The sequence below is a fragment of the Anolis sagrei genome, chromosome 3, assembly GCF_037176765.1.
Source record: "Anolis sagrei isolate rAnoSag1 chromosome 3, rAnoSag1.mat, whole genome shotgun sequence".
Taxonomy (NCBI): Eukaryota; Metazoa; Chordata; class Lepidosauria; order Squamata; family Dactyloidae; genus Anolis; species Anolis sagrei.
In genome coordinates, this window is record NC_090023.1 from 268,213,025 (window position 1) to 268,239,277 (window position 26,253).

The window sequence follows — 26,253 nt, forward strand, 5'->3', positions numbered from 1 at the left end:
CGCTGGGAGGAGGACTAATGCGCAGAGCACCATCAATTAGCCAAAGAGTCTCATTGCTCTCAGTCGCCCCATTTATTCCAGGCCACTGGATATAAACCCTAGAGATTGGCAAGAGTCCCTTGTGACGCTGTCCGTCTGCTGGCAGATGCATTCGCCTGGCCTGATTCAGAGAGGTCAGCCACTTTTGAGTCGACAATGAGATCAAAATACAACAACAAAGAGACAGAATGGGGGACAATGCCTGGCTCGAGAGCAGTACGTGTGAAAAAGATCTTGGAGTCCTCGTGGACAACAAGTTAAACATGAGCCAACAATGTGATGTGGCGGCAAAAAAAGCCAATGGGATTTTGGCCTGCATCAATAGGAGCATAGTGTCTAGATCTAATGAAGTAATGCTACCCCTCTATTCTGCTTTGGTTAGACCACATCTGGAATATTGTGTCCAATTCTGGGCACCACAATTCAAGAGAGATATTGACAAGCTGGAATGTGTCCAGAGGAAGAGGGCGACTCAAATGATCAAGGGTCTGGAGAACAAGCCCTATGAGGAGCGGCTTAGGGAACTGGGCATGTTTAGCCTGAAGAAGAGAAGGCTGAGAGGAGATATGATAGCCACGTATAAATATGTGAGAGGAAGCCACAGGGAGGAGGGAGCAAGCCTGTTTTCTGCTTCCCTGGAGACTAGGACGCAAGGGAACAATGGCTTCAAACTACAAGAGAGGAGATTCCATCTGAACATTAGGAAGAACTTCCTGACTGTGAGAGCCGTTCAGCAGTGGAACTCTCTGCCCCGGAGGGAGTGTGGTGGAGGCTCCTTCTTTGGAAGCTTTTAAGCAGAGGCTGGATGGCCATTTGTCAGGGGTGATTTGAATGCAATATTCCTGCTTCTTGGCAGGGGGTTGGACTGGATGGCCCATGAGGTCTCTTCCAACTCTTTGATTCTATGATTCTATGAACAACAACAACAACAACAGGCAAAGGCAGGCATGCAAAACCAACCCAGCAAGCCTGATTGCAATGGTGTGCAAGTGTGGGGTTATTTGCCTTCAAACTGGTTTCAACTTATGGTGACTCTATTAAAAAAGGCATGGTCAAACTTGGGCCCTCCAGGTGTTTGGGACTCCAACTCCCACCATTCCTAACGGCCTCAGGCCCCTTCCTTTTCCCCCTCAGCTGCTTAAACTAGATTTCAGGTTAGTTGCTTTTTAAAAAAGTAATAAAGAATGACAAATGTGAAAATATTACGTATTGGGTCTGGCCATGTTCTAGTATCATTCTCTCCTGACGTTTCGCCCACATCTATGGCAGGCACCCTCAGAGGTTGCAAGGTTTGCAAGGTGGCCAATGGCAACATTCACACTTGCCTCAAGCAAACAAGAGTTCTTTCTCCCACCCTGGTCATTCCACAGATGTATAAGAACCAACTAATCACCTCCCAACAAAGCATTCCCCCAGGCAGGAAGCAGACAAGCCTTGAAGCTGCAAGGCTATTCAGTGCTAATCAAGGTAATCAATTTAAACATTTACACCTAGCTCCAACAGACAATAGTTCTTTCTCCCACCCTGGACATCATTCCACAGATATATAAACCTCACTTACTTAGTTTCCAACAGACCCCTCAACTTTTGAGGATGCCTGCCATAGATGTGGGCAAAACGTCAGGAGAGAATGCTTCTTGAACATGGCCAGACAGCCCGGAAAACTCACAGCAACCCAGTGATTCTGGCCATGAAAGCCTTCGACAACACATTATTATGTATTGCTTCTTGGTCTTGCTCAGTCCAAGGAAACCACTGCCCTGAAATTCTTGTTTTTAAGAAGCTTGACAAGTTTCTAGTCCTCATGAAGGACTGTTTGTTTACCTTGCTCATCCAGGATTTCCGTTTGCATACTGCTTTCCTCCTTTTGACCGCTTCCCACAGTCGCCTCTGACCTGTTAAAGCAAAACACACTATGTGTTCATTTCCCAAAATACATACCCTCATACAATACATTATTTATCAAAATGTGTTTGTATACTAGCTATACCCGCCCTGCATTGCTGTGGCCTAGTCTGTGTATATGTGTTTTGTGTGTGTATATATTTGTGTATATATGTGTGTTTGCATATATATGTGTGTGTGTGCATGTGTATTTGCGTGTTTATATGTGTACATGCATATTGTGTATATGTGTGTGCTTGTTTATATGCATATATGTGTGCATGTGTATATGTATATGTGTGTATATATGTATATTTGTGTGTGCATGTGTATATATGTGTGTATGTATATGTATGTATGTGTATATGTGTATATTTGTGTATGTTTGTGCATATATATACGAGTGTGTGCATGTGTATATGTATATGTGTGTATATATGTATATTTGTGTGTGCATGTGTATATATGTGTGTATGTATATGTATGTATGTGTATATGTGTATATTTGTGTATGTTTGTGCATATATATACGAATGTGTGCATGTGTATATGTATATGTGTGTATATATGTATATTTGTGTGTGCATGTGTATATATGTGTGTATGTATATGTATGTATGTGTATATGTGTATATGTGTGTATGTTTGTGCATATATATACGAATGTGTGCATGTGTATATGTATATGTGTGTATATATGTATATTTGTGTGTGCATGTGTATATATGTGTGTATGTATATGTATGTATGTGTATATGTGTATATTTGTGTATGTTTGTGCATATATATACGAATGTGTGCATGTGTATATGTATATGTGTGTATATATGTATATTTGTGTGTGCATGTGTATATATGTGTGTATGTATATGTATGTATGTGTATATGTGTATATTTGTGTATGTTTGTGCATATATATACGAATGTGTGCATGTGTATATGTATATGTGTGTATATATGTATATCTGTGTGTTCATGTGTATATATGTGTGTATGTATATGTATGTATGTGTATATGTGTATATTTGTGTATGTTTGTGCATATATATACGAATGTGTGCATGTGTATATGTATATGTGTGTATATATGTATATTTGTGTGTGCATGTGTATATATGTGTGTATGTATATGTATGTATGTGTATATGTGTATATTTGTGTATGTTTGTGCATATATATACGAATGTGTGCATGTGTATATGTATATGTGTGTATATATGTATATTTGTGTGTGCATGTGTATATATGTGTGTATGTATATGTATGTATGTGTATATGTGTATATTTGTGTAAGTTTGTGCATATATATACGAATGTGTGCATGTGTATACGCATATGAGTGTATGTATATATGTATATATGGTGCATTTGGGGGGGGTTTAAGTCTGCTTCGCTGGGGTTTTGTGTGTGTGTTTTGCGGGGTGATGGACACTCATTGGACTGTTCTTACTCTTAGGAAGTTCCTCTTAATCTTTTCAGTTGAATCTCTTTCCTTGCCATTTGAACCCAGTGCTCCCTGGTGCCCTGGTCTGTAGAGAAGCAGGAAGTCAGTTCTCACCCTTTTCTTCAATGGGACACCCTTCTCATGTTCCTTCTCTACCTTCTCTTCTCCCAGGTAAACATCCCCCAGGAGGAAAGAAAGAAGGAAAAAGAGAAGGGAGGGAGGGAGGAAGGAAAAAAGAGAAGAAATGGTGGAAGTGAATGGAGGAAAGGAGAAAGGAAAGAGAAGGAAGGAAAGACAAAAGTGAAGGAAGGAGAGAGGAAAGAGGGAAGGAAGGGTGGAAAAGAAGGAAAGAGGTAAGGAGAAAGAGGGAGGTAAGGAAGGAAATGAAGGATGGAAGGAGGAAGAAAAGAGAAAAGGGAGGAAGAGAAGAACTGAAGGAAGTAAGGGTGGAAGGGAATGGAGGGAGAAGGAAGAAAAGACAAAAGGGAAGGAAGGAAGGAAGGAAGGAAGGAAGGAAGGAGAGAGGGAAGAGGGGTGGAAGAGAAGGAGAGAGGGAACGAGACGGAGGGAGGAAAGGAAGGAAAGGAAGGATGGAAGGAGGAAGAAAAGTGAAAAGGGAGGAAGAATGGAAGGAAGTAAGGGTGGAAGGGAATGGAGGGAATGAAGGGAGAAGGAAGAAAAGACAAAAGGGAAGGAAAGAAGGAGAGAGGGAAGGAGAGAGGGAAGAGGGGTGGAAGAGAAGGAGAGAGGGAAGGAGACGGAGGGAGGTAAGGAAGGAAAGGAAGGATGGAAGGAGGAAGAAAAGTGAAAAGAGAGGAAGAATGGAAGGAAGTAAGGGTGGATGGGAATGGAGGGAATGAAGGGAGAAGAAAAAAAGACAAAAGGGAAAGAAGGAAGGAGAGAGGGAAGGAGAGAGGGAAGAGGGGTGGAAGAGAAGGAGAGAGGGAAGGAGACAGAGGGAGATGGATGGAAGGAAGGAAGGAAGGAAGGAAGGAAGGAAGGAGAGAGGGAAGAGGGATGGAAGTGAAGGAAAGAGGGAAGGAGAAAGAGGGAGGTAAGGAAGGAAGGGAAAGATGGAAAGAGGAAGGAACGAGAGAAGGAAGGATAGGATGGTGAGAGAGAGAGAGGAGGGCCTGAGAAAAGAGCCCAAGGGGTTGCATCTGGCCCCCAGACCTGGGTTTGCCCATACCTGATCTACACTGTAGAACTAATTCAGTTTGGCACCACTTTAACTGCCATGGCTTCATGCTAGGGAATCCTGGGAGTTATAGTTTTACAAGGTCTTTTGGTGAGGCGTTGCAAAGAGTGCTGGTGCCGTTTTACAAGGTCTTTTGGTGAGGCGTTGCAAAGAGTGCTAGTGCCTCACCAAACTACAATTCCCAGCCAAGGCAGTTCATGTGGTTTCATACATGAATAAAGACTTGCACCAGGCGCTCCCGGTTCATGTTTGCAGCCACTGCATTACGCATCATTTTTCGTTGCAAACCACAAAGTCCTAACGTAAGATTCATGGCGTTTCAGCCCGGATGAGATTTATAGACGTAATATTTATAGAATCCGGAATCATGGATCTCATGGGATGTGTATTTTCCCCCTTTTATGATGGGAATGCCATACTTCAGGAGAGAGGCATTGGCAGGAAATCCTATGGAGCTCCGGCGAAGCCAGAAAATGTAGGAGTGAAGTAACTTAAAGGCAGGCTACGAATCCAGAATTCAGACTTAGCAATGGATCAAATGACTGAAGGAGCCTATCCTCCTGCTTACGTTTTGGTATTTTTGGAGGAGTCCAAAATTTTTCCAGTTTAACAGGTACATCTAATGGGAATACGGGACACAAGAGATTAATGTTTGCTGCAAACTGTCACCCATCCTATTTGCACCAATATTGACATTAGGCTTCAAAACTGTCCATATGGAAGGGACTGGGGAGTCGTGGGTCCTATCTGCCATATAAAGTCCAAATTATCAGCTTTGAACTGGATTATTTGGTAGTGTAGACTCATATAATCCAGTTCAAAGAAAATAATCTTTTGCAACGTTTCAATATGTGAAAGGATGTCCTATTGAGGACTGGAATAAGCTTGTTTTCTGCTGCTCCAGAGACTAGGACACATTCAAATTGCAGGAAAAGAGATTCTACCTAAACATTAGGAAGAACTTCCTGATGATAAGAGGTGATTGATGGTAGAAAATGCTACTTTGGAGTCTGACGGAGTCTCCTTCTTTGGAGGCTTTCAAACTGAGGCTGGATGGCCATCTGTTGGAAGAGCTTTGATTGTGTCTCCCTGCCAGAAGGTGGGACAGACTGGATGGCCTTTGGGGTCTCTTCCAACTCTAGGATTCCATTATTCCCAGTCCTTGGAAACCCTTTCCAATAATGGTCATACTCCCTGCTATCGTTCTATAGGCCAATAAAGATTTCCAATGGAGTTTGCCACAGTCACAATGGAAGATCTAAGGATTCCTAAAGAGAACATATTCCTCAAATCTAGGAATTATTAGATCTGCAAATATCAAACACACAAATATGGACTGTATTGTTGTAGTATTAAAGCTGTTCGGCCGTGTTGTTGTTTTTTTTCTATCTTAATGGACATGATGGATGATGGTAAACAGTGATGATGAAGATGATGACAACAATAACAACAACATCACCACAACGTTACTGCCTCTGATCCACTATTGCTCATAGAATGCTAGAATCCTAAAGTTGGAATTGGCCCCAAAGGTCATCCAGTCCAACCTGCCTGAGATAGACAGATAGTTAGATGGATAGATAGATGGTAGAATCATAGAATCCTGGAGTTGGAAGAGGCCCCAAAGGCCATCCAGTCCAACCTCCCTAGATAGATAGATAGATAGATAGATAGATAGTAGAATCATAGACCTTTGGAGTTGGAAGAGGCTCCAGAGGACATCCAGCCCAACCTCCCTGAGATAGATAGATAGATAGATAGATAGATAGATAGATAGATAGACGATTAGATAGATGGTAGAATCATAGAATCCTGGAGTTGGAAGAGGCCCCAAAGGCCATCCAGTCCAACCTCCCTAGATAGATAGATAGATAGATAGATAGATAGTAGAATCATAGACCTTTGGAGTTGGAAGAGGCTCCAGAGGACATCCAGCCCAACCTCCCTGAGATAGATAGATAGATAGATAGATAGATAGATAGATAGACGATTAGATAGATGGTAGAATCATAGAATCCTGGAGTTGGAAGAGGCCCCAAAGGCCATCCAGTTCAACCTCCCTAGATAGATAGATAGATAGATAGATAGATAGTAGAATCATAGACCTTTGGAGTTGGAAGAGGCTCCAAAGGACATCCAGCCCAACCTCCCTGAGATAGATAGATAGATAGATAGATAGATAGATAGATAGACGATTAGATAGATGGTAGAATCATAGAATCCTGGAGTTGGAAGAGGCCCCAAAGGCCATCCAGTCCAACCTCCCTAGATAGATAGATAGATAGATAGATAGTTAGATAGATAGTAGAATCATAGACCTTTGGAGTTGGAAGAGGCTCCAAAGGACATCCAGCCCAACCTCCCTGAGATAGATAGATAGATAGATAGATAGATAGACAGACAGACAGACAGACAGACAGACGATTAGATAGATGATAGAATCATAGAACCCTGGGGTGGGAAGAGGCCTCAAAGGTCATCCAGCCCAACCTCCCTGAGATAGATAGATGATAGATAGATAGATAGAAAGATAGACAGACAGATAAACAGACAGACAGACGATCAGATAGATGATAGAATCATAGAACCCTGGGGTGGGAAGAGGCCTCAAAGGTCATCCAGCCCAACCTCCCTGAGATAGATAGATAGATAGACAGATGATTAGATAGATGGTAGATGGTAGAATCACAGAACCCTGGGGTGGGAAGAGGCCTCAAAGGTCATCTAGCCCAGCCTCCCAGAGATAGATAGATAGTTGGATAGATGGTAGAATCATACAACTCTGGAGTTGGAAGAGGCTCCAAAGAACATCCAGTCAAACCTCCCTAGATAGATATATAGATAGATAGATAGATAGATAGATAGATAGTAGAATCATAGAACTCTGGAGTTGGAAGAGGCCCCAAAGGTCATCCAGTCCAACCTCCCTGAGATAGATAGAGAGATAGATGGGTGGATGATCAGATAGATGATAGAATCATAGAATCCTGGGGTTGGAAGAGGTCCCAAAGGCCATCCAGTCCAAACTATTTAAGATAGATAGAAAGACAGACAGACAGATAGATAGAAAGAAGGATAGATGATAGATGATTAAACATATGGTAGAATCATAGAATACTAGGATTGGAAGAGGCCCCAAAGGCTATCCAGTCCAACCTCCCTAGATAGATAGACAGATGATTAGATAGATGGTAGAATAATAGAATACTGGAGTTGGAACCTACCTAAGATAGATAGATAGATAGATAGATAGATAGATAGACAGACCGATTGATCAATCGATCAATAGAATCCTGGAGTTGGAACCTACCTTAGATAGATAGATAGACAGACAGACAGACAGACAGATAGATAGATAGATAGATAGATAGATAGACCAACTGATCGATTGAACAATAGAATCCTGGAGTTGGAACCTACCTAAGATAGATAGATGCGATAGATAGATAGATAGATAGATAGATAGATAGATAGACAGACAGACTGATCGATTGAACAATAGAATCCTGGAGTTGGAATGGTCCCATCCCATTCTCTAAGGCAGGAAGATACACTCCAAGCCCTCCGGACAGATGGTCATCTAGCCTCTGCTCAAACACCTCCAGAGGAGGAACTTTAAGGAAGCCTATTCCACTGCTGAACAGCTCTTACCATCAGGCAGTGCTTCCTAATATTTGTGTGGAATCTCCTTTCCTGCAAATTGAACATGATGCTCCACTGTGCCAAAACCAAGTGTGCCCCATGCTCAGTGTGACATCCATTCAAATGCTTAAACATGGCTATCTTGTTCCCGTTTGTCCAAGCCAAATGCCCCCAGCTCCACAGAGATTCATAGTTTCCAGACCGAGGGCCATCTTGGCCGCCCTTTCTCCCCACTCACCGGGCCTGCCCATGCCGATCTTCTCCAAGTCCTCGTTCTTGACATACTCGAAGTGCGAGAGGCGGGTGACGTTGAGGTCATCGCGGATCCTCAGGAAATACTGCTGCAGCTGGACCTCGGTCAGGAGCTCCAGAAGCCAGTCGGTGCCCTCGTCCGCCTGCATCCCGCAGCTCAGCTTCTGCAAGGAAACGGAGGAGAGCAAGCAAGGTCAGGCAGGCTTTGAAGAATCGCGTTGATGCAAAGGAAGTTGCCAACTTCCGCCAAAGTTTCGGTTCCTTGCGCACACGAGGGGGAGAAGGACGGCGAGCCAAAAGAAAGGAATGCATTTCAAAATAGCTTAGAAAACTGATTTTGCATCCAGGGCAACTGTGGAAATGGCAAGCCCACTCCGAGTTTTCATCTGATTTATTGTGGTTGTTGTTGTTACAATATGTTTATTTATATCCCATTTTTTCGTGTCAGGAGCGACTTGAGAAACTGCAAGTCACTTCTGGTGTGAGAGAATTGGCCATCTGCAAGGACGTTGCCCAGGGGATGCCCAGATGTTTGGATGTTTGACCATCCTTGTGGAAGGCTTCTTGCATAAACTCGCATGAGGAGCTGGAGCTGACAGAGGGAGCTCATCTGCACTCTCTCCAGATTCGAACCTCCGACCTGTTGGTCTTCAGTCCTGCTGGCACAAGGGTTTAACCCACTGTGCCGATCCATACTTTGTTTTTTAACATTATTATTATTATTATTATTTTATTTCCTATCCACCTCTCCTCACGGCTTGAATTGGGTTAGAACATTACTAAAACACAAAAGGTCTGTTGGAAGTAGGAAAATGGGTTTATATATCTGTGGAATGACCAGGGTGGGACAAAGGACAAATTACAACAGCAAAACAACAGAGAGTAAACAATCAGGCACATCAAATCACTCTTAACAAAAGATTCCCCCCAGTCACTTCCAAGCCATTAAATGCTAATCAAGGTGGTCAGTTGAAACATTCACACATAACTGTAGCAGACAAAAGTCCTTTGTCCCACCCTGGTCATTCCACAGATATATAAACCCATTTTCCTACGTCCAACAGACCTCACTACCTCTGAGGATGCTTGCCATAGATGCAGGCGAAACGTCAGGAGAAAATGCCTCTAGAACATAGCCATATAGCCCAGAAAACCTACAACAACCCACACTATTTACTGTTGGTCATGGGGGTTCTGTGTGGGAAGTTTGGCCCAATTCTATCGTTGGTGGGGTTCTGAATGCTCTTTGATTGTAGGTGAACTATAAATCCTAGCAACTACAACTCCCAAATGTCTTATTTCCCCTAAACTCCACCAGTGTTCACATTTGGTCATATTGAGTATTTGTGCCAAGTTTGATCCAGACACATCATTGTTTGAGTCCACAGTGCTCTCTGGATGTAGGTAAACTACAACTCCAAACTCAAGGTCGATGCCCACCAAACACTTCCAGTATTTTCTGTTGATTATGGGATTCTGTGTGCCAAGAGATTCTGCAAAGTACTCTTTGAAGACTGCCCAAAAGCTTCAACTAGTCCAACGGTCGGCAGCCATGTTGCTCACAGGAGCGATGTACAGGGAACGTACAACTCCTTTGTTACACCAACTCCACTGGCTACCGATCAGCTTCCAAGCACAATTCAAAGTGTTGGTTTTAACCTTTAAAGCCCTAAACGGTTCCGGCCCGGACTATCTGTCCGAACATATCTCCTGTTATGAACCATCATGAAGAGGAGAGGCCCTGCTCTCGATCCCACCACTATCACAAACATGGTTGATGGGGACGAGAGACAGGGCCTTCTCAGCAGTGGCCCCCCACCTATGGAACGCCTTCCCTAGAGATATCAGATTGGCCACCTCCCTCTTGTCTTTTAGAAGGAAAATTAAGACCTGGTGATGGGACCAAGCGTTTGATCAGTGAGCAGCAAGTGGAAGAAGATCATTCCATTGATGGTGAAGTCCAGAATGCTCTTTGATTGTAGGTTAACTATAAATCCCAGCAACTACAACTCCCAAATGACTAAATCAAACCCTCCCCAACCCCACCAGTATTCAGATTTGGGCGTATCGGGTAGTTGTGCCAAATTTCTTCCAGTGAATGAAAATACATTCTGGATATCAGATATCTGCATTATGATTCATGAAAGTAGCAAAATTACAATTATGAAGTAGCAAAGAAAATAATTTTATGGTTGGAGGTCACCGCAACATTGGGAACTGTATTAAGGGGTCGCTGCATTAGGAAGGTTGAGAAACACTGGTGTTGATGCACATTGAGATCTACAAAATGAGTTTTGGCACGTCTTGGAAAAGTGTTTCTAGCCTTGATAAGTGTTTTGGGAACAACTGCAAATATTGGTCCATTTGCATAATCACTTCTCAACTAAAGTTTGCTCCAGGCACTGTCAGGCCATTATATGCTAATCAAGGTGGTCAGTTGAAACATTCACACCTAGCTCCAGCAGACAAGAGTCCTTTGTCCCACCCTGGTCATTCCACAGATATATAAACCCTTTTTCCTAGTTCCAACAGACCTCACTACCTCTGAGGATGCTTGCCATAGATGCAGGCGAAACGTCAGGAGAGAATGCCTCTAGACCATGGCCATATAGCCCGAAAAACCCTACAACAACCCAAAAAATATTGGAGTTCATTCACCACAGACTGGATTATATGAACACAAACACAAACATTGCACCATTTCGTCCAACAATATCACATTGACTTTAGGGTTTTCTTGGCATGATTTCTTTAGGAAAGGCCGGTCTTTGCCTTTTCTGTGGCTGAGAGAATGTGACTTGCTCAAAGTTTTCCGGCTGAGCAGAGATTCGAACCTTGGCCTCCAGAGTCTCACTAAGTCCAATGCTCAAGCCACAAGAATATAAATATTCTAACAACCAAAATAAAGAGACAAATGATTAACACTGGGTGAAAATCCCATTCATCTTTGGCCTAAAGTTCCCATGAGAGCAACAGCAATTCCTTATGCAGATGGGATTGGGAAAAATCATACATATTCACATATATACAAAATTTCTTGCATGTTATTATATTTATATTTACATTTATATATATACTCTTTTTCTCTTGACTGCAACCCAAAGTGGCTCGCCAAAACAATGGCTGTTGTGTACCTCAAAGTCATTTCGGATTGATGGCAACCCAATTGCAGGGTTGTCTTGCCAAGATTTGTTCGGAGGTAGTTTTGCATTGGGTTGTTGTAGGTTTTTTCGGGCTATATGGCCATGGTCTAGAGGCATTCTCTCCTGACGTTTTGCCTGCATCTATGGCAAGCATCCTCAGAGGTAGTGAGGTCTGTTGGAACTAGGAAAATGGGTTTATATATCTGTGGAATGACCAGGGTGGGACAAAGGACTCTTGTCTGTTGGAACTAGGTGTGAATGTTTCAACTGACCACCTTGATTAGCATATAATGGCCTGACAGTGCCTGGGGCAAACTTTTGTTGAGAGATGATTAGATGTCCTTGTTTGTTTCCTCTCTGTTGTTGTGCTGTTCTAATTTTAGAGTTTTTTTAATACTGGTAGCCAGATTTTGTTCATTTTCATGGTTTCCTCCATTCTGTTGAAATTGTCCACATGCTTGTGGATGTCAATGGCTTCTCTGTGTAGCCTGACATGGTAGTTGTTGGAGTGGTCCAGCATTTCTGTGTTCTCAAATAATATGCTGTGTCCGGGTTGGAAAATGAAAGGAGGAAACCATGAAAATGAACAAAATCTGGCTACCAGTATTTAAAAAACTCTAAAATTACAACAGCATAACAACAAAAAGAAACAAACAAGGACATCTAATCACCTCTCAACAAAAGTTTGCTTCAGGCACTGTCAGGGCATTATATGCTAATCAAGGTGGTCAGTTGAAACATTCACACCTAGCTCCAGCAGACAAGAGTCCTTTGTCCCCCCCTGGTCCTTCCACAGATATATAAGCCCATTTTCCTAGTTCCAACAGACCTCACTACCTCTGAGGATGCTTGCCATAGATGTAGGTGAAACATCAGGAGAGAATGCCTCTAGACCATGGCCATATAGCCGAAAAAAACCTACAACAACCCAGTGAATCCGGCCATGAAAGCCTTCGACAATACATAGTTTTGCATTGCCTTCCTCTGAGGCTGAGAGAGTGTGTCCTGCCCAAGAGAAATGGTTGGCCATGGACTTTTGCAGACAATGAAGAGCAGGAATCAAGGGATGCCTCCATCTGAAAGAGGTATCCCAAATTTCTATGGTTGGCGCCCAACAGATCCTCAAAACCAGCAGCCAGAACATCTGCAATAATCTGGGGAAGTGTTGCTGTTGTTGTATTCTTATGTTTCCAGTGTTCCTTGCTCCTGTTTTTGTTTTGACAAAGGCACCCATCTGCTTGGTGTGGGCGTTTCGGAGCTCTTCCAGCTGCCTCTGTGGACAAAGCATTCGATGCGCATGACATCCGCCCGGGGGATCGGGACACTCTTCCAAAACTGCGCCTACGGCCATCCCCGTTGCATCATAGTAGCCTTCAACATCCTGCTATGGGAACGTCTGGTCAACTCAAGCTGTTGTTTAATGCCTTCAAGTCATGGGATTCCACCTAAACATCAAGAAGAACCTCCTGATGGTCAGAGTAGTTGGATATGGTGACTTGGCATCTCCTTCTTCAAAGAATCATAGAGTTGGAAGAGACCTCATGGGCCATCCAGTCCAACCCCATTCTGCCAAGAAGCAGGAAAATCACATTCAAAGCACCCTTGACAGATGGCCATCAAGCCTCCATGGAAGGAACCTCCATCACACTCCAGGGCAGAGAGCTCCACTGTTGAATAGCTCTCACAGTCAGGAAGTTCTTCCTCATGTTCAGGTGCAGCCGCTGTTTATAGATCTCTTCTTTGGAGATCTTTAAACAGTGGCTGCATGGCCATCTCTTGGGAGGTCTTTCATGGTATCTAAAGAAGTACTTTGGCCACATCATGAGGAGACAGGAAAGCCTAGAGAAGACAATTATGCTGGGGAAAGTGGAAGGCAAAAGGAAGAGGGGCCGACCAAGGGCAAGATGGATGGATGGCATCCTTGAAGTGACTGGACTGACCTTGAGGGAGCTGGGGGTGGTAACGGCTGACAGGGAGCTCTGGCGTGGGCTGGTCCATGAGGTCACGAGGAGTCGGAGACGACTGAACGAATGAACAACAACAAAGGCTTGGTAGAATGTGGTTGGATGGATGGCCAACTCTAGGATTGCACAGAAAGATGGTGTCAGCGTAGTCTCCTTCTCTGGAGGTTTTCAATAGGGGCTAGATGGCCATCTGTTGGGAGCGCTTGGGATTTTGGCCTCCATCAATAGGAGTGTAGTGTCTAGATCCAAGGAAGTCATGCTATCCCTCTATTCTGCCTTGGTTAGGCCACATCTGGAATACTGTGTCCAATTCTGGGCACCACAATTCAAGAGAGATATTGACAAGCTGGAATGTGTCCAGAGGAGGGCAACTCAAATGATCAAGGGTCTGGAGAACAAGCCCTATGAGGAGCGGCTTAAAGAGCTGGGCATGTTTAGCCTGAAGAAGAGAAGGCCGAGAGGAGACACGATAGCCATGTATAAATACGTGAGAGGAAGTCATAGGGAGGAGAGAGCAAGCTTGTTTTCTGCTTCCTTGGAGACTAGGACGTGGAGCAATGGCTTCAAACTACAAGAGAGGAGATTCCATCTGAACATGAGGAAGAACTTCCTGACTGTGAGAGTCGTTAAGCAGTGGAACTCTCTCCCCTGGGGTGTGGTGGAGGCTCCTTCTTTGGAAGCTTTTAAACAGAGGCTGGATGGCCATCTGTCAGGGGTGCTTTGAATGCAATATTCCTGCTTCTTGGCAGAATGGGGTTGGACTGGATGGCCCATGAGGTCTCTTCCAACTCTTTCATTCTATGATTCTATGATTCTAATTCAAATGATCAAGGGTCTGGAGAACAAGCCCTATGAGGAGCGGCTTAAAGAGCTGGGCATCTTTAGCCTGAAGAAGAGAAGGCCGAGAGGAGACATGATAGCCATGTATAAATACGTGAGAGGAAGTCATAGGGAGGAGAGAGCAAGCTTGTTTTCTGCTGCCCTGGAGACTAGGATGCAGAGCAATGGCTTCAAACTACAAGAAAGGAGATTCCATCTGAACTTTAGGAAGAACTTCCTGACTTGTTGTCGAAGGCTTTCATGGCTGGAATTACTGGGTTGTTGTAGGTTTTTTCAGGCTATATGGCAATGTTCTAAAGGCATTCTCTCCTGATGGGCCAAAACTAACAAATGGCAAGCATCCTCAGAGGTTGTGATAGCCCGAAAAAACCTACAACAACCCAACTTCCTGACTGTGAGAGCTGTTCAGCAGTGGAACTCTCTGCCCTGGAGTATGGTGGAGGCTCCTTCTTTGGAGGCTTTGAAACAGAGGCTGGATGGCCATCTGTTGGGGGTGCTTTGAAGGTGATGTTCCTGGAAGGGGTTCAGAGAAAGGTGACCAAAATGGTCAAGGTCTGTGAACAATGAATCCCTCAGGAGCAGCTTAAGGAAAGAGAGGGGACATAGTAGCCATTTTTAAATATGTGAAAGGATGTCACATTGAGGATGGACACAATGAAGCAATGGGTTCACACTGCAGAAAAGGAGATTCCACCTAAACATTAGGACAGTGGTTCCCAACCTTGCTAATGCCGTGACCCCTTAATGCAGTTCCATATGTTGTGGTGACCCCCAACCATAATATTGTTTTCGTTGCTACTTGATACCTGTCATTTTACTAATGTTATAAATCATAACGTAATTATCCGATATGCAGGATGGATTTTTCATTCTCTGGACTAAATTGAGCACAAATACCCAATATGCTCAAATGTGAATGCTAGTGCAGTTGGGGGAGGATTGATTTTGTAATTTGGGAGTTGTAGTTGCTGGGATTTATAGTTCACTTATAATCAAAGAGCATTCTGAACTCCACCAGTGATGGATTTGAACCGAACTTGGAACACAGAACTCCCACGACCAACAGAAAATACTGGAAGGGTTCAGTGGGCATTGACCTTGAGTTTGGGAGTTATAGTTCATCGATATCCAGAGGAGTGCTGGATTCATTCAATGATGGATCATTCATTCATTCAATGTGGATTCATTCAATGATGGATCTGGACCAAACTTGGCACAAATACTCAATATGCCCAAATGCAAACACTGGTGGAGTCTGGGGAAAATAGACCTTGACATTTGGGAGTTGTAGTTGTTGGGATTTATAGTTCACCTACAATCAACGAGCATTCTGAACTCAACCAACAATAGAATTGGGTCAAACTTCTCACACAGAATCCCAATGACCAACAGGCGAAACGTCAGGAGAAAATGCCTCTAGAACATGGCCCTATAGCCCGAAAAAACCCACAAGAACCTAGAAAATACTATGTTTTCTGATGGTCTTTGGCGACCCCTTTGACACCCCCTCATGACCCACTCAGGGGTCCCGACCCCCAGTTGAGAAACATTGCATTAGAAGGAATGTCCTAAAGCTGTTCAATAGTGGAATATGATGCCTGGGAGTCCAGTGGAGTCTCCTTCTCTGGATGCTTTCAAGCAGAATCTTGATGGCTGTCTCTAGGGAGGGCTTGAGTTGGGTCTTCCTGCCTGGCAACAAGGGGGTTGGACTGGATGGCCTTTGGGGGTCTCTTCTGATTCTACGATTCTATGCTTGGTTGCGTGTCATGGGCTCTGGAGCCGAACAAAGACCGCGGCAGCTGTCCCTCGCCTTTCCCAGAAGACCGCCGGACCCTTCTGTGCCCCCCGCTCGTTCTAATTAGCATGAATGGGCCTCCTGGCCCAGTGCCCGGCTTCCCGGAGGGGCACGTGTGGGTGACAGAGTGGCTTCTGTTCTCCCCGTTGAACGATTCCACATTCGCACCGGGCTCGCCAGCAAAGTCGGGGGCTGGAGATGTTTCCGAGCCAAAAGATGTCTGGATTCTGCATTGGGAAAGACCCCAGCGTTGCACTAAGGGGAGAAGGGCAGGAAAAGGAAGCAAGCCATGCCTTGGGTCTTGGGGGACCGTCTGGGGGAAGGATAGAGGTGGTCGAGGACAAGCGGAAAACACAGGCGAAAGTTCGGGGGAATCGTGGGGGTGGAAACGAAAAGGGAGACCGAGGGGAAAAGCTGCTCCGGAAGAACCATCAAACTGGAGTGTAACTGGAAAATCATATCAACTATCAAACTGGACAGTATGTGGGAAAGTAGCATCAGTCTTCACGTTGAGTTGTCCACCCCCTGCAAGCCTTTTGAGTTTTTACCATTTCTTTTTTTTTCTCTTAGAGCCAGGGGAATACCATTCCATTCCAGGATAATTGCATTTAAGAAAGCATCCTTCTACGGTAGGTAGCATTGTCATAGAATCATAGAATCAAAGAGTTGGAAGAGACCTCATGGACCATCCAGTCCAACCCCATTCTGCCAAGAAGCAGGAATATTGCATTCAAATCACTCCTGACAGATGGCCATCCAGCCCCTGTTTAAAAGCTTCCAAAGAAGGAGCCTCCACCACACTCCGGGGCAGAGAGTTCCACTGCTGAACGGCTCTCACAGTCAGGAAGTTCTTCCTCATGTTCAGATGGAATCTCCTCTCTTGTAGTTTGAAGCCATTGTTCCGCGTCCTAGTCTCCAAGGAAGCAGAAAACAAGCTTGCTCCCTCCTCCCTGTGGCTTCCTCTCACATATTTATACATGGCTATCATATCTCCTCTCAGCCTTCTCTTCTTCAGGCTAAACATGCCCAGTTCCCTAAGCCGCTCCTCATAGGGCTTGTTCTCCAGACCCTTGATCATTTTAGTCGCCCTCCTCTGGACACATTCCAGCTTGTCAATATCTCTCTTGAATTGTGGTGCCCAGAATTGGACACAATATTCCAGATGTGGTCTAACTAAAGCAGAATAGAGGGGTAGCATTACTTCCTTAGATCTAAACACTATGCTCCTCTTGATGCAGGCCAAAATCCCATTGGCTTTTTTTGCTGCCACATCACATTGTTGGCTCATGTTTAACTTGTTGTCCACGAGGACTCCAAGATCTTTTTCACACGTACTGCTCTCGAGCCAGGCATTGTCCCCCATTCTGTATCTTTGCATTTCATTTTTTCTGCCAAAGTGGAGTATCTTGCATTTGTCACTGTTGAACTTCATTTTGTTAGTTTTGGCCAATCATCTCTCTAATCTGTCAAGATCGTTTTGAATTCTGCTCCTGTCCTCTGGACTATTGGCTATCCCTCCCAATTTGGTGTCGTCTGCAAACTTGATGATCATGCCTTCTAGCCCTTCATCTAAGTCATTAATAAGGATGTTGAACAGGACCGGGCCCAGGACGGAACCCTGCGGCACTCCACTTGTCACTTCTTTCCAAGATGAGGAGGAAGCATTAGTGAGCACTCTCTGTGTTCGTCCACTTAACCAATTACAGATCTACCTCACCGTAGTTTTGCTTAGCCCACATTGGACTAGTTTCCTTGCCAGAAGGTCATGGGGGACCTTGTCGAAGGCCTTACTGAAATCCAGGTACGCTACATCCACGGCATTCCCCGCATCTACCATCAACCATCTAGGTTGTTAAGATCGTCTGGAGGGGTCCTGCTCTCGGTCCCACCGGCCTCTCAGGCGTGGCTGGTGGGGACGAGGGACAGGGCCTTCTCGGTGGTGGCCCCTCGACTCTGGAACTCTCTCCCACTGGAGATCAGAACTGCCTCTCCATTCTGTCGTTCAGAAAACGGGTGAAAACCTGGCTATGGGGTTTGGCTTTCGACGAGTGAATCAGTATTTCTGTGATCGGATAGATGACGATGAATGATGGACAATGAATTCACTATGACAACTGACCATTGTTATTATGTGATTGCATTTTGCTGTTATAACGTTTTAATTGAATGTGTTATATGATGTTTTTAATGATTGTTTTGTGATTTTATTGTTGGAAACCGGCCCGAGTCCCCCGATAGAGGGGAGAAGACCGGTATACAAAATTGCTAAATAATAATAATAGGTAGCATTGTCCATCAATTACAGCTGTCCCTTCACATTAGCTGGGATTTGGTGCAAAGGAAAGTGGAAACACTTGATTTTTTTTACCTGAGGCCCCTTCAAGACCCCTTCTACATTGCCACATAATCCACATTATCTGTCTTGAACTGGATTATATTTATTTATTTATTTACTATACTAGCTATACCCGCCATGCGTTGCTGTGGCCAACCTTCCCTCCCTCTTTCTCTTCTTCTTTCCTTCCTTCCTTCCTTCCCTTTTTTTCTTTCCTTCTCTTCTTCCTTCCTTCTCTACCTCTTTCCTTCCTTTTTCTTTCCCTTCCCTTTCTCTCCTTCCTTCCTTCTTTACCTCTTTCCTTCTTTTCCTTTTTCCTTTCCTTCTCTCCTTCCTTCTTTCTCTACCGCTTTCTTTCCTTTTCCCCTTTTCTTTTCCTCTTTCTCTCCTTCCTTCCTTCTTTACCATTTACCTTCCTTTCCTTTTTTTCTTTCCTTCTCTCCTTCCTTCCTTCTCTACCTCTTTCCTTCCTCTCTTTTTTCTTTTCCTTCCCTTTCTCTCCTTCCTTCCTTCTTTACCTCTTTCCTTCCCTTTTTTCTTTCCTTCTCTCCTTCCTTCCTTCTCTACCTCTTTCCTTCCTTTTTCTTTTCCTTCCCTTTCTCTCCTTCCTTCCTTCTCTACCTCTTTCCTTCCTTTCCTTCTTTTCTTTCCTTCTCTCCTTCCTTCCTTCTTTACCTCTTTCCTTCCTTCCCTTTTTTCTTTCCTTCTATTCTTCCTTCCTTCTTAACCTCTTTCCTTCCTTTCCTTTTTTCTTTCCTTCTTCCCTTCCTTCCTTCTCTACCTCTTTCCTTCCTCCCTTTTTCTTTTCCTTCCCTTTCTCTCCTTCCTTCCTTCTCTACCTCTTTCCTTCCTCCCATTTTCTTTTCCTTCCCTTTCTCTTCGTCCTTCCTTCTCTACCTCTTTCCTTCCTTTCCTTCTTTTCTTTCCTTCTCTCCTTCCTTCCTTCTTTACCTCTTTCCTTCCTTCCCTTTTTTCTTTACTTCTCTCCTTCCTTCCTTCTTTACCTCTTTCCTTCCTTCCCTTTTTCTTTTCCTTCCCTTTCTCTCCTTCCTTCCTTCCTTCTTTACCACTTTCCTTCCTTTCCTTTTTTTCTTTTCTTCTCTCCTTCCTTCTTTCTCTACCGCTTTCTTTCCTTTTCCCCTTTCCTTTTCCTCTTTCTTCCTTCTCTACCTCTTACCTTCCTTTCTTTGCTGTTTGCTTCCATGCTTCCTTCTCTCTTTCCTTCCTTTTCTCTTTCTCCCCTTCCTTCTCTCTTCCCTTTTTTCCTGTATCATCATTTAGCTTTTGGGGGGGTTTAAGTCCTTTCCACTGTTTTATGGGTTATGAGTGATGGTCACTCATTGGTCTGTTAGGGGTGTAGTGTCCAAATTTGGTGTCAATTTGTCTAGTGGTTTTTGAGTTATGTTAATCCCACAAGCAAACATTACATTTTTATTTATATAGATTTATATACTGTCCCTCTCAGCCCGCAGGCAACTTGGAACGGTTTACAGTTGGTACTAAGACCATGAAATACAATTTCAATATAATAAAACAACCAATTAATAAAACCATAACAGAATCAATAAAATCAATAAAAACATGTATCATTAGGGTCTACACTGCCATATAATCCAGTTCAAAGCAAATAATCTGGATTTTATATAGCAATTTAGAAGGGGCCTGAGGGTGCATCTGTGGCATAATGTAAAATAAACCACGTGTAGTTCACACTTGATCAGCCAACACAAAGCCTTGCAAGAGAAAGAAAATGTGCCATGCAAGTGAACAGTAAAGAACACGTAGTTTACTCTTCGTAGTTCAGAACAACATATGTACAACGTGATCATAGAATCATAGAATCAAAGAGTTGGAAGAGACCTCATGGGCCATCCAGTCCAACCCCATTCTGCCAAGAAGCAGGAATATTGCATTCAAATCACCCCTGACAGATGGCCATCCAGCCTCTGTTTAAAAGCTTCCAAAGAAGGAGCCTCCACCACACTCCGGGGCAGAGAGTTCCACTGCTGAACATGAGGAAGTTCTTCCTCATGTTCAGGTGGAATCTCCTCTCTTGTAGTTTGAAGCCATTGCTCCATTGCATCCTAGTCTCCAGGGAAGCAGAAAACAAGCTTGCTCCCTTCTCCTCCCTGTGGCTTCCTCTTGTTGTTCCATTGTGTCCTACTCTCCCTCCTCCCTAGGACTTCATCTTACATATTTATACATGGCTATCATATCCCCTCTCAGCCTTCTCTTCTTCAGGCTAAACATGCCCAGCTCCTTAAGCCGCTCCTCATAGGGCTTGTTCTCCAGACCCTTTGTCATTTTAGTCGCTCTCCTCTGGACACAATCCAGCTTGTCAATATCTCTCTTGAATTGTGGTGCCCAGAATTGGAAATTGGATCAGTTGCATCATAGAATCATAGAGTTGGAGGAGACCTGGTGGGCCATCATCCAGTCCAACCCCATTCTGCCAAGAAGCAGTAAAATTGCATTCAAAGCACCCCCAACAGATAGCCATCCAACTTCTGTTTAAAAGCCTCCAAAGAAGAAGCCTCCACCGCATCAACTCACATAATGTCCTTTTATGACAGATTTTAAAGTTCTTTGTTCATGTGGACAAACTCCTTCAGTAGCTCATTAAGCGAGAGCACACTCCAAAATATCTCTCTTTGCTTTTTTCTTTTGCTTCTCTTCTTCTCCCTCACCTGCATAGCTGAAGCCTGAACAAAAATGTAACAGTATCCAAAAGTCCCAGGCTCAGCTTGCTCCTTGGGCATTGCGCAACCAATCAGCTTCATGCATCTTATTTTATAGTTGACACACACTCATGCAATGATTCCTTGCATGCTCCAACAGCTTCTACACTATTGAATGAATGCAGTTTGCAAGCTCTTCAGCTGCCCTGGCTCAGTGATACGCAATCATGGAAATTGTAGTTGTACACGATCTTTAGCCCCTCTCTGCCAAAGAAGGCTGGTCCCTCGCCAAAACCACACATCCCAGGATCCCACAGCATTGAGCCGTGGCAGGTAAAGTCAGTGCCAAGTGGCATTAAATCTACAGTGCAGACGCAACCTTTAAGTCCCCCGCCACACTAGAGCACTTAAAAGATTTGTAGAGAGTCCAAATTAATCAAATCCACAAATAATTACATCCACAGGAGTTAAAGCTGCAAATGTGGGGCTGAGTGTCGAGTGCATTACATGTAGATTACTTTCTGTGATTAACAATGAGTGTACATTGCACTATTTTGTGGCAAATGTGGGACTGAGCGTAGTGTGCATTTCCATGCAAATTACTTTCTGTGATTTCTGTGAACTGGCACAACAAAGCATTGCATGGGCAGTTCCTTGACAAAATTGATGGAAAAGCTGATAAGGAGAAGACCTGGTGATGGCTCATGAATGGAACACTCAAGAAGGAGAGAGAAGAAGGCCTGATTCTTGCAGCCCAGGAGCAAGCCATCAGAACCAATGCCATTAAAGCCAGGATTGAAAATCAGCTGATGACCCAAAATGCAGACTGTGCAAGGAAGCGGATGAAACCATGAATCATCTCCTCAGCTGCCACAAGAAAACCACATAGACAGACTACAAACAGAGGCACAACTCTGTGGCCCAAAAAGATTCACTGGAACTTATGTCAGAAGGACCACCTGCCAGTAGTCAAGAATTGGTAAAGGGATCTTAAACCTGCAAAGGGAGTGGAAAATGAACACGCCAAAATACTGTGGGACTCTCGACTCCAGACTGACAAAATTTTGGAACACAATACGGCAGATATCACGATTGTGGAAAAGAAAAAAGTCTAGATCACTGTTCAACGGAGAAAAAGTTTCGGGCCTGAAAATAGTTGTTCTTTTATGATTTTGGGGTGCTGAAAACGAAAATGACATTTAAAAATGTATGTTGTTGTTGTTCATTCGTTCAGTCGTCTCCGACTCTTCGTGACCTCATGGACCAGCCCACGCCAGAGCTCCCTGTCAGCCGTTACCACCCCCAGCTCCCTCAAGGTCAGTCCAGTCACTTCATTAAAAATGTATATTGGCTCTAGTTTTTATGATATAAGCAATCACGTGATCACGTATGGTTGAAAAAATGCATGTTGCGACTTACACTATGGAAGATTCTAGAATATTCTAGAAAGTTTGATGACGCAGTATTAGTGCCATGTGCAAAAGCCAGAAAGCCCTCTATAAGGCCAGACTTTTGAACGGTCAGTCAGTTGAAGACTGAGACAGTATCGTTAAACATCGTTTTACGTTGTTCTTTTTACTGTAGTTATGCCTCACACATGTGTAAATAAAGCACTATGGAAAAAAGATATCAAGGCAAATGGACTCCGTCAATGCTGTCAGACTCCTGCTGGAGCATTGCAAGAGGGAATCCTTTCCTTGAATACAAAAGAAAAGTCAAGAGAAGCGAACAGGATAAAAACTAAAGTCACAATTAAAGCGACATTTAAACTTTCAGACTTTTCAACTGCATTAGGCCTACTAAGAGAGTTTCTTGCTGCACAAACATAAACAATAGACTAATTGAATAAATATTTCTCATGTATAAACTATTGGCAATATAATTTGACTGAAATTTAGTAAATATTCACGGTTTATATACATGCAGTAAGGTTAGGCGCATTATCATAATAATAACGAATTACCTATTGTGGAGAAAATTGAAATAGCTGTTGCATAAAAACTAGAGCCAATTAACACATTTAATTATTATACACTATTTGAATTCAGCATGTTAAATTTATTAAGAAACGGCACATTTCGTTTCCGAAACTGAGAAAAACTGAAAATTTGTAGAACAGTGTTATTGATGTCACCATAACGGATGACAGTTGCATTGAGGAAAAACAACAGGAAAAACTCATCCATTATCAGGACCTCAAAATCGAACGGCAAAGGCTCTGGCATAAACCAGTCCAGGTGGTCCCAGTGGTCATGGGCACACTGGGTGCCAGGCCAAAAGATCTTAACCAGGATTTGGAAACAATAAACATTGACAAAATCACGATCTGTCAACAGCAAAAGGCCACCTGACTTGGATCTGTGTGCATCATTCGAAAATACATCACACAGTCCTAGACGCTTGGGAAGTGTTCGACTTGTGATTTTGTGATACGAAATCCAGCATATAGATCTTGTTTGCTGTGACATACTGTGCTTTTGTGTCAAAATAATAATAATAATAATAATAATAATAATAATAATAATAATAATATCACTTTATTGCATTTCTATGCCTGAGTTGGGATTCAAACCCAGAGCCAGACTCTCTTGAGCATTTATGGAGCACTTTCAAAAGCTTCGGTTTGGAAAGGAAAAGAGACCTGGCATCAAAATCCAGATTCTGGGCAAACTCTCAATTTGGAAAGAATGGTTTGCAATTAGTATTCTTCCCTTTCGACCCATCCCTTGCCATGCAGCCCTCTAATGCATTCTAAATCAGTGGAAATCAATGAGAGCAGTCAAAGCATCAACAGAAAGCAGGGCAAAGGGTCCTACGGAGAGGAAAGCTGGCTGTATGGGAAGTCAGGCACGACCTGCATGACAATAACACATTTCAGGTCTCTCTGGACAAACTATTCCTGAGTTTTATATGTGATTTACCACCAATCCCTCTCCAATGCCAGAAATAGAGCTTAATGGTGCAACATTAGAAAATGTTGACTATTTCCACTCCCTTGGCAGCCACCTCTCCACAAAAGTCAACATTGACACTGAAATACAATACCGCCTGAGCTCTGCAAGTGAAGCATTTTCCCGAATGAAGCAGATTGAGGAACGGGACATTCATAGGGAGACCAAGGTGCTTGTTTATAAAGCTATTGTCCTCCAAACCCTGCTATACATATGCCTGCGAAACGTGGACTGTCTACAGACGTCACATGCAACTCCTAGAACGATTCTATCAGCGCTGCCTCTGAAAAGTCCTGCAAATCTCTTGGGAAGACAGGCGGATAAACGTCAGCGTGCTGGAAGAAGCAAAGACCACCAACACTGAAGTGATGCTCCTCTGCTATCAACTCCGCTGGACCGACCACGTTGCCTGAATGCCCGACCACCATCTCCCAAAGCAGTTGCTCTACTCCAAACTCAAGAAAACATAATGTTGGAGGACAGGAAAAGAGATTTAAAGATGGGCTCAAAGCGAACCTTAAAAAACTGTGGCATAGACACCGAGAACTGGGAAGCCCTAGCCCTTGAGCACTCCAGCTGGAGGTCAGCTGTGACCAGCAGTGCTGTAGAATTTGAAGAGGCACGAAAGGAGGGTGAAAGGGAGAAACATGCCAAGAGAAAGGTGTATCAAACCAACCGTGACCACCTTCCACCTGAAAACCAGTATCCTCATTGCGGGAGAACATGCAGGTAAAGAATAGGGCTCCACAGTCACCTACGTACCCACCACCAATCTTGGAAGACAATCCTACTCGGACAACGAGAGATCGGCCCGCTAAAAGTATATCTCTTTAGGTCCATCAAACAGACCTAGGGTTTGTAGTAGGTTCTCTGTATCCATGTGTATAATCTCCTGAATTTATCATTGAAACAGGAAACTGTGGATAATAGCAAACCTTATTGAAACGAAAGTAAACAAACACCTTTGGGGGACAGTCCTGGGCACAAGTAGGAGTACCAAGGCCAAACCATTCTCCCCAAATATGCGGGAAGAAGGGGGAAAATATCTCTATTGTAGATACTTGAGATGGGGATTGCAAACGGCTTGCCCTGAGAGAGCTCTGGAAGCTACTCTGCCTGCAAACAGGTGTGGTGGGTTTCGGCCCCGTTGCAAAACCCTGCAGAACTTGTTTGCGCGGTGGTGAAAGTGGGACGAAAGCAAGGTGTGTGCGAGGCAGAGGGAAATGAATCAAGGAGGATTAAATGATCCACCCAAAGACAGAAAAAGTGGTGATTGTATTTGAGGGAACACCTCTCCAGGAATCTGTAGGTTCTCCGGCACAACTACCATCCCATGTATGGGCAAACTTGGGTCCTCCAGATGTTTTGGACTTCAACTCCCACCATTCCTAACAGCCTCAGGCCCCTTCCTTTCCCCCCTCAGCCGCTTAAGTGTCAGATGATACTCAACTTGGTTAGCAATGCCTTTTGTTCTTGGATAATAATTACTTACTTACTTACTTAGGTGATCCCTCGTTGGACGAGTAAGATGGTCTTCCATTATGCGTTTCCTTGTGGGTTCGTAGGTGGCTATGGAGCCCTATTCTTGACCCACATCTTCTCCCACAGTGAAGGCATTGGTTTCCAGCTGGAAGGCGGTCCCGGTCGGGGTTGGCTTGACGCGCCTTCCTCCTGGCACGTTTCTCTCTTTCACCCTCCACGAATTCTGCAGCACTGCTGGTCACAGCTGACCTCCAGCTAGAGCGCTCAAGGGCCAGGACTTCCCAGTTCTCAGTGTCTATGCCAGAGTTTTTAAGGTTGGTTTTGAGTCTGTCTTTAAATCTCTTTTCCAGTCCACCAATATTCCGTTTTCCGTTCTTAAGTTCAGAGTAGGGCAACTGCTTTGGGAGACAGTAGTCAGACAACATGGCCGGTCCAGCGGAGTTGATGTTGGAGGACCATCGCTTCAATGCTGGTGGTCTTTGCTTCTTCCAGCACGCTGACGTTTGTCCCCTTGTCTTCCCAAGAGATTTGAAGGATTTTCCGGAGGCAGCGCTGATGACATCTGTAGACAGTCCACGTTTCGCAGGCATAGAGCAGGGTTGGGAG

At 44.0% G+C, this 26,253-nt stretch overlaps 1 protein-coding gene across 5 annotated transcripts in view; it reads right to left on the reverse strand.

Annotated features, from left to right (window-relative positions):
* Positions 1-26,253, reverse strand: part of TNK2 (tyrosine kinase non receptor 2) — a 214,517-nt gene that overhangs the window by 93,803 nt on the left and 94,461 nt on the right. For all 5 annotated transcript variants that reach the window (XM_060767285.2, XM_060767286.2, XM_060767281.2 and 2 more), the window contains exons 2-3: positions 8,446-8,623; positions 1,864-1,934 (exon numbers count right to left, since the gene is read on the reverse strand). In XM_060767285.2, the coding sequence (XP_060623268.1) occupies positions 1,864-1,934; positions 8,446-8,623 (249 nt within the window). The remainder of the gene's footprint in view (positions 1-1,863; positions 1,935-8,445; positions 8,624-26,253) is intronic.